We start from the raw sequence: 14829 nt of genomic DNA on the forward strand, positions 1-14829 counted from the left end.
TTTCTCCAAGTTGCCCTCTTAACTGAAGTCTCATCCCCAGAACCATTCTCGTAAATCTTTTCTGTGTCCTCTGTAATGCCTACACATCCTTCCTAAAGTGCAGTGTCCAGTACTGGACACAATATCCTAGTTGAGACTGAGCCAGTGTTTTTTTTTTTAAAGGTTCGCCATAACTTCCTTGCTTTTGTACACTCCTTTTTATATATCTCACTTTCTCCTTTTTAAAGCTGGTGTCGTGCTAGACCCCCCCCACCTGCCAAGAATGAGGCATATTAATTGCACCGCATAGATATTAAATTTCAAATTGTTGCTGGGGAGAAGAGAAGGCCTGTTACAAGGGCTGCCAGACACTTGGCTGGAAGACATTTACGTGCCAATTGGGCCAAGAGAGGTTACGCCCATTATCCATTTAACCGACAATGGACTTTGAGACATTGAAGGCAGGGAAGTTCATTCCAGGCCCTGCTAAGATGATGCAATCCACAGAGCCAAGATGTGGTCAGACCAGACTAACCTGCTTGGCAACCTGGGGTTTTCTGAATTGTACAAACATTTTGAACTCCGACTGTTTGCTCCTGAGCTGAGAAGATCTCTCCTGTCTGCTCCCATCTCTTTCTCTCAAGCTTCTGAATCCACTGAAGAAACATGAACCCCAAGAGAGAAAAGTCTGCTACAGCGAACAAGGCTTAAGAATAATACTGGGCCCCAACGAAAAGCAAGATCTACCTACAATCAAGGAGTCTACAGTGAGCTCGAAGAACTGTAACAAAAACTCTTCAGAGATTGCCTCAAACTTTTCCACTTGATTTTTTTTTCTTTTCTGTCTCTATTTGCATGTGTGCATCACATATGCATGCTGGCATGGTGTGTATCCGTAGGCGTTAACAATTACAGTTTAATAAATATCAACTTTTCTTCTTTAAACCTAAGAAAACCTGTTTCTGCTGGTTTCTTTGCCTTTATAATTGGATTCACTAAGGGGGAGCTAAAAACAGTGTGTTTAAAATTAAACCCTTTAAGACCAGTTGAAGGCTGAGGGACCCCTTTCTCACCTTGTAACACTGGAGAAGATAGCCCTGGGCCACCATTTGGGGTCCTCGGCATTACCAGGACTGCTATACCACAGATCCACCAAATAGATTTGAGCCAATAGGTCAAGTAAATAAATTCCTGTCTTAACTCAAAAATGAATGTATTCAAATTTTAGAGAACTGGATTCATCTGTATTATTGGGCACATTATAATCTTGAAAGGAAGCACATGCACCAACATCTCATCATTCCTTTTTCCATTTTACAATCTGGATTTTATCCAGTCCAATCTTCATGTTCACAATTTCTGCTTCGCACAACATGAATTTTTCCCTGCCCCTTGTTCTACAGCTCTTGCATTTCATTTTGTACCTGGCACTTCGTTTTAGACCCCATAGCTACTAAAAAGTCTGCTTCCATCTACCCTGTGCTATCCATAAAATCTGCACAGTTATAATTTGTTCCAATTTTTCTCAACTTGCATTTCTGTTTCACAGTAGCAGATTGCATTCTAGTGAATCTGGTATATCCTTCCTACAGTATGGAGCACAACAATACACATAGCACTCAAGGTCCTTCCAAAGTTTTAGAGGCTTATAATTAACTTTTTTGGCTTTTATATTCTATACTTTGCGATAACCTTAAATTTCTATTTTTTTTACAGCCAGTTTTAACTCTGCCTTTTAAATAGTCTGTGAACTGCACCACCAAATATTTAGTCTCTTGCATAGCACTGAGCCTACTTCCATTCAGAGTACTACTGTCACTTAATCAAAATGTACCATCTTACACTTGGTGATCTTGAATACTATCTGCCACTTTAACTCATCTCCTACCCACTCCCCACACCATACGCATCATATTAATACCCATTTGCAGCTTTAGATTAGATTAGAGATACAGCACTGAAACAGGCCCTTCGGCCCACCGAGTCTGTGCCGAACATCAACCACCCATTTATACTAATCCTATATTCCTACCAAACATCCCCACCTGTCCCTATATTTCCCTACCACCTACCTATACTAGTGACAATTTATAATGGCCAATTTTACCTATCAACCTGCAAGTCTTTTGGCTTGTGGGAGGAAACCAGAGCACCCGGAGAAAACTAAAGAATTAACTATTAATTCTATTTCGGCATCAGCCAGTTTCCATACCACTCCATCTAGTCTAAGATCCAAATATGGATTATAAAAAGCGAGTAATCGTGGCCCCAGAACTGAACCCTTTGGAGCAAAATTGCCCAGATTCAACCACTTTCTCCCTCCTAACTAGTATTTAATGCAATTTTCTATCCTCTTTTTTTTTTTTTCCTCTCCTCCTCCTCCTCCTCCTCCTCCTCCTCCTCCTCCTCCTTCCCCCCCCCCCCCACTCCCCAAAATCCATACCCCATAATCTTCCAAAGACACTGCATTTCTCCCAGCTATGTCTGTCATCTCAAACAAGCGGTTGGATGAGGTTGCTGGAGAGAAAAGAGTAGGATGTAGTTCAAATTGAAGTAGGTATTTGTGGTTCATGGTAAACCTGTTGAATTTTCTTAGTACAGTTTTTTTTTAAAAAAAAGGTGCAGGCCTGGGTTTCTGTATTCTTGAACTAGTTGAGATGTTGTAGAGTTCCAATGATTACAACACACACACAACTGGTGGTGTGGATTTTATTAGCTTCATAGATGGCAAGTCTTACCGTCGTTTTTTGAGATGTCTCTGCTATGGTGGTGGTTCCGTTTTTTTTTAAAGCAGGGTTCTTGCTTAGTTGGATCTCTTTCGCAGCTTCTAGCTGGACTGCTTTTCTGAAGGTTTTGGCTGGTCTATCTATCCTTTTGTTAAAGTAACATTTCATTAGGAGACACACAGCCCCCTCCTCTGGTGTGCCACACAATGGACCAGGATGTCGAAAGGAAGGTTATCGATTGATGTCTGAATGGGGACTGTTCTGTCAACATGTCCTATTTCATACCTATTCAGTTTTGGTTTGGGCTGTGAGTCTCTGTCTCCAGAATCCTTTGTTTGTTAATTCACTGAGTGCTATTTCAGACTAGGTTAATGAGTTCTGTACAGGAGGGGTTGCACTACTGCTACTCCGTTTTGACTGGTAAAAGTGTCCGTGTTGTTGTGGTTTTGTTTAACAGTTGACTTTTTAAATTCATAATTCTTACATTTCCTTATTTATTTCATCACTGCTCCTTCCATGCATGACTTTGGTTATTTCTGAATTGAAATAAAATATTGGATATGTACAGTAGTCCCAACAACATCCAAGAGGGAAAAGATGGGTTAATCCAAGTGTAGACCCTTAATTAGGCCTATTCTTTACTGAAACACACTTTAATCCCTCCTAATTTTTACATCAATGCTGATAGGCTTGTTTTTATTATTTTGTTTTTTGCTTCTGCTCCAGTGAGTTTTTCTTTTGGCCCATTGAGCTTCCTTTTTTTAATGGCATGAAATAGTCTGTTGTAAATACACCATAGGAACAACAAAGCAGAAGCTCCATTTCTTGGGCCGACACACTGGCACCACACCCTAAAGTTAATAGTTCCATCAATTCCTTGATGCATGACACAATGCTACCCATGTTATAATTAGCTTGCAGGTGGGGGGGCAAAGTGAAAGTGAGGAGAAAAACACACCAGATTTTATTTTAAGTGCAAATGTCAGAAATGCTGGAAAATTTTTGCTTTAAAAGTACTGACCCGTCATGGGCATGATGTCATACGAACAATCTCTCCTGACTTAAAAACAAAATACTACGGATGCTGGAAATCTGAAATAAAAACCAAGTGCTAGAAATACTCAGCAGGCCTGGCAGCATCTCTGGAGAGAGAGAGAAACAGTTAATGTTCCAGACCTGAAACTTTAACTGGTTTTTCTCTCCTGACTTGTGTGGGTAAATATAACCCATGTCTAACCTCATTAAACTTCTTGGAATTCTTTCTGTAAAGTTCTTTGACCACTTTTAAACACGTTCGAGTTTTCCTACATTCAAGTCTTCCTACATTCAAGTCATAGTCATTGCAGCACAGAAGGAGGTCATTTGGCCCGTGTCTTTGTTCCATGACCTTTTTAGCCAGTTATTCTCTGTGATCTTGTCCTATCTACACCTCTTTTGTTATCTCTTGTCCCACACCCGCTTTACTTGCTGATGAAGGGTCGCTGACCTGAAACGTTAACTCTGTTTCTCTCTCCACAGATGCTGCCAGACCTGAGTATTTGCAGCATTTCTTTTGCCCCCGCCCCTGCCCTCGCCCCTTCCAATTCATCTGCCCATTCTGCTAGCCTATCTTGTGTTCTTTTGGTATCCTCAGCAAATTTTGAAATTTTATTCATATTACAATATCTGTCATAAAGCAGTGAACCTGGTACAGTACCTTGGAACACCACTGTCTACCACCTTCCAGTCTGAAAAACAACAGTTTACCATGACTCACTATTTTCTGTCCTTAAGCTAAGTTTTTATTCAAGCTGACACTGAGCCTTCTATTCCCCGAACCTCAATTTTGTTAACCAGCCTTTTATGTGGTACTTTGACAAACCCTATGGAAAATATCTATTGCTTTCCCTTCATCAACCTTCTCTGTTACTTCATCAGACAAATTCAGTTTGATTAGTCAAGAACAATCTGCCTTTTACAAATCCATGCTGGCTCTCCCTAATGAACACAAACCTCCCAAGTGCTTGGTTTCCCTGCCCCTGATATTTTGTTAGCTTTTCAGTCATGGGTAAGGATTTACTGACTGGCTTGTAATTTAAGAATGTCCTTTTCATTCTTTCTTAAAGGTGTCAGATTTGCCACTCGCCAATCCTCTGGCACTTTTTTTTTCCCCCCCCTCCCCTGTATCTAGGGACGATTGGAGGATTATGGCAGAACGTTCCACTATTGCCACACCCACTTCCTTTTAGCAACCTGGGATGCAAGCCATCTGGACCAGGCAACTTATTCACTCTAAGCATTGCCAGCCTTTCCCATACATCCTCACTCCCAATTTTTACCATCTCTGCTTCTATCTTTAAAAAAAAAATTGTCAGAATTTTCTTCAGTAAGCGCTGATACAAAGTTACCCATTAAGTATTCTAATCTTGTCCTGTGCCTCAAGCATATATCACCCTCTTTGCCCTAATAGGCCCCACCCTGCCTCTTACCACCCACATGCTGGTAAAAGATTTTTTGGGTTCCCTTTTTATGTTAACTGCGATCCTATTCTCTCATTCTTTCTTTACCAGTCTAGTTTTCCTCTCGACTTTCCCTGTCAACTTGTTGTATTTTGCCTGGTTCTTGCTTGAAGAATTCACCTGACATGCATCATACACATTTTGTGTTTCTCACCATATCTTCTATCTCCCTCATCATCCAAGGAGCTCCTGGTTTTGGTTCCCTTAACCTTTTGCCCTTGTTGGAATGTACCTAGCTTGTACCTGAAACATCTCCTTAAAGATCACTTATTACAGCCTTGGTTCAAACATGGACAAAAGAGCTGAATTCAAGAGGTGAGTGTGATTTGCCCTTGATATCAAGGCAGCATTTGACCAAGTGTGGTATCCAGGAGCCCTGGCCAAATTAGTCAGAGAATCCAGGGAAAACTCTCCACTGGTTGGAGTCATACCTTGGACAAAAGATGATCCAACCATCTTCAACTGTTTCATCAATGATCTTCACTCTATTAGGTCAGAAGTGAGGATGTTTACTGCTGATTTGCACGTGTTCAGTACTAGTTGCAATTCTTCAGACATTGAAGCAGTCTGTGTCCAGATGCAGCAAGACCTGGGCAACATTCAGGCTTGGGTTGATAAGTGGCAAATAACACTTATGCCACACAAGTGCCAGGCAATGACCATTAACCAGAAAATCTAATCATCTTTCCTTCACATTCAATGGCATTACGATTGCTGAATATACCACCAGCATGGATGGTTACCACTGACCAGAAGCTGAACTGGAGCAGCCACATCAATACTGTGGCTACAGGAGCCCTGTCAGAGGCTGGGAATTCTGCAGTGAGTAACCCCCGCCCCCCCCCCCCACCCACCCACCCTCCTGATAAAGCTTAGCTCGGGTATAAAATTAAAGCCCGAGCCAGAGTCCTTTCAATTTTTTTGTTCATCGCTGACCCGAAAATATCAAACCCGCTATTGGTACAGAAAAAAAAATCTCGTCAAAACTTAGATTAAACGTAGTTGGGTTTGGTCGGCCTCAGGTCAAGTAGCCAACTTTTTCTTTTTTCTCCTGACTCCCAAAAGCCTATCCACCATTAATGAGGCACAAGTCAGGAGTGTCATGGAATACTCTCCATTTGCCTGGATGAGTGCAGTTTCAACAACACTCTAAACAAAGCACCCTATCCACCGTAAAGGCCTGCTACCCGACGACATGTCGGGCTCGGGTCGGGGACACACAGTAAGTATTACATTTTGCTCTGATGGTAAGTGTCAAAAGTTGAAAAGCCTACCTGAGTTAAGAGTCCGGGGCGTCAAGGAGGGAAACTGAGTCTGCGCAGTGAGCGTCTCTGACGTCATCACACTCGTGCTGCAGCTTCGGAATGGGAAGGTAGGCAAAGTGAACATTCCGGTGGTTGGGTTGGGCACGGGAAGCAATGGAGGGGCTCGGGTCTGATGTGGTTCGGGTCGGATTTTTTCCTGAATTGAGCAGGCCTTTAATCCACCATCTTCAACATTCACTCCCTCCACCACCAAGGTGCAGTGGCAGCAGTGTGTACCATATACAAGATGCGCTGCAGCAACTCGCTCATGACACCACCTTTTGCCAGCACCTTTCAAATCTGTGACCTCTTCTTCCTCGAAAGACAAGGGCAGCAGGTGCATGGGAACACCAACTGCAAGTACCCCCCCCACCCCCCCCCCCCCCAAGTCACACACCATCCTGACTTGGAATTATATCACCATTCCTTCACTGTCGCTGGATTAAAATCCTGGAGCTCCCGAATAGCACTGTGGATATACCCGCACCAGATGGACTGCAGCAGTTAGAGGGCAGCTCACCACCACCTTCTCAAAGGCAATTAGGGATGGGCCATAAATGCTGCCTTGTCAGCGATGCTCACATCCCATGAAACAAGTAGTAAAAAAAAATTAACTCCTGCACCTCCTGCCTCTTCCAACTCTACCACATGAGCATCCATTTTCTATCCTGAACTCTCGCTGCCTGTGGGGTGGCCACCCCCTGGAATGTATGGTCCATGAAACACTCATCCTACCTCAAGCTCGGAAATCCTGAGTTCAAGTTCCAGCAGCTGGAGAAACTTCCTGCACACATGGTCCCCCAAGACACGAGAGTCCTGAAGTTCCCACATGGTGCAGGAATTGTAAGCAACAGGTCTCAGCTGTCCATCCATGATATTTTTTTTTAAAAAAAAACTTATTTTTTGGAATATAGGTAATATCTTGTCTAAACCTATTTTTTATTAATGCTTCTAGATCTGTGCTATACACTTGATACTTATTCCCTTACTGTATACTTAAAATTTCAAATTGGGCTAGGTATAGTATTAACTAGTTGAGGCATAAATTTAACACAGTACTTTTAGTTTCCTGATCCTAGTTTAAACCACTGCCCTAGTTATAAAAAGAAACCAAAATACTGACTGACCACCTACCTGTTGTCCTCTGATATCACACCTTGCCTTTTTGGAAGTGCCCCCCCCCCCCCCTCTCTTTTTTTCTCCTCCCTCCACACCCCAAAAAACCCTCTTTTCCACACCACCTTCCCATTCGCTCCATAACCCCTCTTTCTCTTTTTTTCCCCCCCCCCCCCCCCCCCAATAACAAATATGCAAGAGAACATTCTGCCTGCCACTAAAATATCAGTAGTCTGGTAATATTCATTTCATGTGAATAAATAAGGTGAACGTATAATTCACTCGTCTTCATTGGGATTTGCAATTTTTTTTTTTTCAAGGTCATGCTTGAAAAGATGCTTGCTAATTTAGTCATGCAAAGCCAATTGTGTAAATTTTGAACTTGGTTTCTCCTACATATATTTTTGAATTTTATATTCGTGCAAAAGTGTTGATGGCATTTGGCCATATTACTTTAAGGATTATGAAGTTGTTTACTTGATGCTGTAGTGGACTATGGGTTTCATTTGGTGTGGACAAATGGAAGCCTTTTCAGTGTTTGTGAATCTTTCTTTGGGGGTGATGGTTTTTCATAAGTCAAGTCAAATCCTAATTCAAAATAGGGTAGGACTTCAGGGATCTTTACTATCTCTCCATGGTGGAATTTAGAACTATCGCTTTAGTAGTGAAGTTCTACAGTAGTTTTCCTGCCTTTTCCCCAGTTCCCCTGAAAATACTGATCAGAACAATTCTTTAGTACCGTGGCCCATGATGGTATTTTGTGTCAGCAGACTATTTAACGATGGAAGTTAAAACCTTCATGGGATGTATTGCTGGTAAGACCATCAATTATTGCTTATCCCTAACTGCCCGTGAAGGTGGTGTGAGCCACCTCCTTGAACCACTGAAGTCCATGTGGTATAGGCACATACACTGTGCTGTTGGGGAGGAAGTTCCAGGTTTTTGTCCAGCAACAGTGAAGGGACAATGATATAGTTTCAAGACAGGATGGTGTGAAATTTGGAGGGGGAAACTTGCAAGTGTTGGTGTTCCTATGTGCCTTTTGCCTTTGTTCTTCTAGTTGGTAGAGGTTGTGGGTATGGAAGGTGCTGTGGATGGATTCTTGGCAAGTTGCTGCAGTGCATCTTGAAGATGGTACGCTGTTGGCACTATGCATTGGTGATGGAGGGAGTGGATGTTTAAGGTGGTAGAATACATTGCATTCTCTCCAATATCTTGGTCAGTGAGGCCAAGCTTAGTTGAACTATCTGGGTGAGAATATAGCAAATGTGTTGCTTGGTAAAACGCCATGAAATACTACAGCATCAGGAGTTTTTGCATATCTGACAAACAAGGGAGTTTTGCAGTTATTTTAACAAATTATTTTAACAGATTAATAACTTGAAATATTGGCTAAAGTGATCCACCTTGGTGTACAACATCTTGATTGATTATCCTGATCTGTAGATGGGTGTAGGAATTTTACCCTACTGTTCACATTGTTTCTAATCCCTTGTAGATAAATACCTACAATTGTGCATTTTTCTGTTGCTTGTCTTTTCTGCACTTTAACAACAAACTGCAGAAATGGCGTTTCATTTCCTGTTTTAAACATGAAGCCTACAAAGTGACTTCCTCATGAAACTAAAGCTGTCTTTTTTTTAAAAAAAAAAGTAAGAGGAAACTGTCAAGCTGAGAATGTAAAACACAACTTGGCAGCATTTTGGGGTGGGGAAATGTCCCCTTTTTATGACGACTTTGCAAGTGTCTGCAATATGAAATTTACTAACTTTTTGAAGACTTTCATTTATTCTGCTTGTGTTGGCAGGTATTCCTTTTCACTTTCTTTCTGTTTCCATCCACCGTCCAGCAATTTATTACAAATTGAGACCAATCGTGTAGTAACTGATAGCTGCCTGATCTGTTTATATAAGGTGGATTCACTCAGTGATCCAGCTTAACTTAAACACTTTGGGTCAAAACCTAAGTTCTTTCCTCCACTAAATTTATATATTTTTTTGTAGTCTGGCTGCTAGATGCCCTCTTGGTAATGTCACTTTTGTTTGGTACATGTGGCTCAGTTTTCAATGACTCTATCCCAGCATGCTTTCTAGTAGGCCACCAAACCTTTTTTAAGGGAATCTCTGCAGCAGAGTTCAGCCAACTAGAAATCTGCTTTTTACTATGTGTCTTGCAGCAGATGTCTTTTTTCTGTGATTTTAAGCCCTTCATTATGAAGTATCTATATCTTGACCTATTTAAGCTTGAGGAGATCTATTTATTAATTTGCTTTTATGGAACAAGACTTCCAACATTGTTGACTGAAATAGTGCTGAACTCATTTAAATAAACTCCTGCATCTCCATTACTTCAAACCATCAGTAAAGATTTTAGTCTTTCATTAGCAACTACTTAATCTACCTTTCCTAGTTGCTGGGACTGGGGTGAGACTGCAGTGGTTTAGTTTGACACTTGCCAGTAATATCATCTGGGGGTTCTCGATCTCCAGCTGTAACTAATGTCAGAGATCAGCAGAAACCCCAGAGAAATGGTGTAAAATGTCTGTTCAGGTTGTTTCCTGCCAAAGTTGCAGCAGGGCAATGGGGAAAATCTTAAGCTGTGAACCTGTGGATAGATAGGCTTTATATAGATGGTCTTCCTTCCATTTCTCTTCAGTTGAAATTTTACTTTTCTTTGTCTACTGGAAGTTTCTGACTGGCTTGTCCCGTCCTGTCTGGCAGCAGTTGCCCTTTTTCTCCTGGGCAGAGCTTACTAATTTCCAACCAGTGATCTGGTTTCATGGACAAATTAGTTGGCTAATTGTGTCGCAGAGATGGACTTAGAGTTGACTATAGGCAATCAAGTTCTTTTTTTTTTTGAAAAGTCAAGTCATGCTGCACTTTCTTTTTTAAAACTACAATTACATGTAATACTGCAAGCACTCAACTCCTTTGTTTTTCTATGAGACTATTGTGATAAATTTGCTTTTAAAATTTTGGATTCGTAACAAACTGAACTGTGCTGAGATAGGGGTGGGGCGATGTGTAGAAAAGTTTACCAGTTGCCAAAAATTGTCTTTAAAATACAATAAAGGATATTTTTATTATTTTAGTTCTGATTCTGTGCTAGGATTTATCGGTTGGTAGGAGTTCCACAAATGGATGAGATATTAAACTGAGATTTCCTGATTCTGGTAGCTCACGTACATATTCAAGACCCCATGACACAACTTGAAAAGTAAGGATGTTTTCTGGTGACCTGGCTGACATTGCTCCTTCGACCAATTTAACTGTGCATCACTTGTTGCTGTTCATGGGACATTGCTGGCAAAATTTAGCAGCTGAGCTTGCTTGTATTTTGTTGCATTTCAAAAATTAATTATGTAAAGCACTTTGAGTCATTTGATAGGAGTATAGAATTGCAATGTCAGAGTCTTTAACCTACCCTTGACCTTTTAAACTTGCTCTAGAGATTGATTGCCCTTGCAAATTGTGCGCCTCCAGGTGATCGGAGTGGAAGCGATGGCTTCAGGGAGGATTCAGTGATTCAGCAGAATTGTCTTGTTGAATATTTAGGAGTCCGGAGTCCACCCAGTTTCACATCACAAGATGTGACTTGGTATTATTTCACAACTTGCATCTGTATCTAATCTAAGTGGACAGTGAGGTCCTTGACCTGTGTTATAAATGTTGCAGTCAATTTTGTGAACTCTGGTGATTGGTATTGCAAATACTTGCCTGTACAGCTTGTTGCAAAGATTTGATTATTGGTGTCTTTTTAATGCCATGTCATCATTGCTAGTGGCTGAAAACTTGATTTAGATTCTCAAATGTATAGAAAAAGAGGCTTTATTTTCTGTTCTGGGTGGGGGAGTGGGTGTTCAGAAGTCCAGTAACTAGCAAAATTTAACTACAGTTGATTTTTTTTTTACATTTTTAATTTCATCTATGCTGAACCACCACCTAGGAAGCTAAAATTCCTACTTAATTGAAATGTTCAGATTTCACATTCTTGTGATGATTTTAAACATTAAACTCCTGTAGTGCACAGTAAGTCACACCTAAGGTCCATTCTAGCCTTCTCAAGGACTCAATGGTAGGAATTTGACATTTATTTAATACTGAATTTAAAAATTCTTTTCCACAACTTAAGCACTAGAATACTGTTGAACCGTCGCATGGATAAAATCACTATGCCAACAGTGACAATGAAAGCAGTCGGACTAATCGTAATTGAAGTGTAACATAATTGTACTGTGTAGGTTAGCATGATTTTAGTGGGGCTGTAATGATTGAACACCACCTGGAGAAAGTAGCTGATGGACGGATGGATGCCAGACTAATTTCATGGCTGATTTATTCTTTATTGACATACAGGGGTTGACGTACATAAAGGAGGGTTAAAAGACAGCATAGAGCAAATGCTGTTGGGGAGCGATTTTGTTTAGAATATGTAAAATCTTAAATGGCTTGGATATGTTAATTTATTGTTTGCAAATTTGCAAACATTGTTAATTTTCTAATTTAACTTTATATAAATCTGTAACCATTAAAATACAACAGAAATCTACATGTTGCAGTTTAAAAAAAAAAAATTTAAGGTCCATGTCATCCGTATGCTTGGATAAATTGGCTGGATGTTCCTTCTCCTAATTTGGTGTTCATATTTAAATTTTGTTTACTCAAGTCCAGATAATTAACCAGCCTGCTTGCACTCTGCTCTAGGGGACCCATTGCAAATATTACACTTTTGGGGATCTCCTACCCTAACTTTTAAAAGTCAATGTCTGCTCCCTACACATTAGTGCATATAGTGATCATGAGATCCTTTTTTGAACTACCAAGCATCTGGAGATCATAGTTTGAAAATAGAGTCTAGGCTTGCACATGAAGAAGGGCTGCTTGGATAAGTTATTGTAGGCCATGCCCAGTAACAATACTTCAAGTCAGTGCCTTGGGAGAGAACATGAAACTTTTTATTTTAGACCCATGTTGAGGAGGTTTCATTTACTTTGAATCTGCTTCCATGCTGGAATTTGCTTTTTTTCTAACATAAAGCCAATAAAATATTGCTTTTTTGGGGCCTGTCAGTAAGAAATAAACTAATGTCAAATTTCCATTTGCAAGTTGTTAACCTTGTTGTTATTCGATCTAATGGAAGTATCTCTTATTTCAACAGATCAATGTGCGGGTTACCACTATGGATGCAGAGCTGGAGTTTGCTATCCAGCCGAACACAACTGGCAAGCAGCTCTTTGATCAGGTATGTTGAACCAAAACGCCTTCAGAAACCTGGCTTCATCTGATCACCTAAACAGTTGCTGTCCTCTGCTGTTCCCTGGCTCTTCAGGAGCATATTCATCCTGCTTTTCCAGTCACCATTAGATTGCCTATGCAATGATCAGAATGTTGTAGCCCAGTACTTCAAATTTTTGTTCTTTTGACTCTAAACCACCCTCTAAACAAAGACCTGAATATTGCTCATCATAGAGGCTGTGATCCATTTAAGCCCATGACACTTGATGGGATGTACCGCAGCAAAATAGCTGCCACAGACCGATGTTAAGCTGTTTCCATGTATTTCCTTTTTCTGATTTTTGTATTGTATTGCATCAGTCTTTCAAAATTTGACATTTAATATAGTTTTATACTGTCCTATTTATAAATGAAAAGCATTTCTCCATGCAAATCCAGTATACTTGGTAAGCAAAGCGTTTTGTTGCAAAATGGTATCCAAGAAACCTCTCTGGTTTACTGTTTGGAGCGTACTTCTGAGTTTTGTCTTTACTGTGGGAGTGTTTTCAGATGGAGTGGGGAAACGAGGGAATCCTAATATCGATGTAGTTTGAAAGTTTCCAATGGCATTTTTTTATATAACCAGTATTGGGTAAGGTTAGTGTCCTGAGTTATCTTAGTGACATACTTTTATTGATCTGCAAAACCTGGAACTAAAGTATCTACTTCCCATGTTTTTTTTTTTGTCATTTTATATGTCTGAGAATACAGAATTGGAAACACATCCTTGCTTCACATCTTTCAAGTTATGCTATGGATTTTGTAAAAGGGGGCTGGAGCTATGCTAGCCCATTTCATTCAGGGACTTGTCATTCTTTGAACCGAGTTGAACTCCAGGTCATAGTAACAGCACAATTTTGATCTGCTCTACCAAGTTTCATGCTTTAAAGTGCTTGTCATTTTTGATTTTTAAAAGTGCCTCAGAGACCTCAAAAGGCATCTCTGCAGCTTGTAGATATAACACCTAATTAGATAGTGCTGCAGTGTGCTATGAAACATGCAAGGCCGATTTTAAGCCAGCAATGGGGTTTTTCTGTTGCCCTGTACTTTAGCCAAGGGCAGGATGTGAGAACTTCCTGCACGCTTGGGACCGTTGAGCAGAGAAACAGACTGACTAATCCTTGATCTTGTATGAATAAGTTCACATCCTGTTCTATTGCAGAAATGCTCTTGCTGAAGTTGGCTGTTGCGTTGTTAGTAAATTGTGACTGATATGTTGCATAAGTTACCCAGGGTTCCAGTGAAGGTGAATGTTGAACACATTTGAAAAGGAACTGGATAGATATTTGAAAAAATGTTTTGTTGGGTGAGAAAGATGGTGTAATGTAGCATTTAATATAATTCAGAATAGCTAGAGCATAGAAGGAGGCCATTTGGCTTGTGCTAGCTCTCTGCAGCAGCAACCCACTCCCCCACCCCTTTCCTGTACCCCCTGCGATTATTTTAATTTTTTTTCCCCGTCAGGTGGCTATCTAATTCCTTTTTTGAAAGCCGCAATTGAAACTGCCTGCCTCCACCATACTCTTGGGTGGTGCATTCCGGACTTGTAACCATTCACTGCATTAAAAAAAAGGCTGCCTTCGCTGACAGTGCAACCACTTGGTGGCACTGTACCAGCACGTGCTCAAATGCAGCCTCATCAGCTGAAACGTCACTCTGAGATTCAGGTAGCTGCCAGGATTAAAGATGGTACTGCTCAACGTATCGCAAAAAAACAATATCCCGCACTCCGGCCTTTCACTCCCCCACCTCCCAGCTCTCTGGCTGCTTGCTCCCCGCTTCTCCAACCCATCCCTCCAGACGCTAGCTCTAGTCTGCGGGTGGTGCCGCTTCCCTCCTCTTGGCCACTCGCTCCTACGTTGCCCCAACATCCTTTGCGGCACGTTTTGCTTCTTTGGGCAGAGCGAGTGGCTGAGAGTAGGGTAGTGGCCAG

At 41.0% G+C, this 14829-nt stretch overlaps 1 protein-coding gene across 1 annotated transcript in view; it reads left to right on the plus strand.

Moving 5' to 3' along the window:
- The window catches only part of msna (moesin a), a 109231-nt gene that overhangs the window by 38349 nt on the left and 56053 nt on the right, over positions 1 to 14829 (plus strand). Inside the window, exon 2 of the mRNA XM_068047404.1 lies at positions 12781 to 12864. Within this exon, the coding sequence (XP_067903505.1) occupies positions 12781 to 12864 (84 nt within the window). The remainder of the gene's footprint in view (positions 1 to 12780; positions 12865 to 14829) is intronic.

This window comes from Heterodontus francisci, chromosome 15 (genome assembly GCF_036365525.1).
Source record: "Heterodontus francisci isolate sHetFra1 chromosome 15, sHetFra1.hap1, whole genome shotgun sequence".
Lineage (NCBI taxonomy): Eukaryota > Metazoa > Chordata > Chondrichthyes > Heterodontiformes > Heterodontidae > Heterodontus > Heterodontus francisci.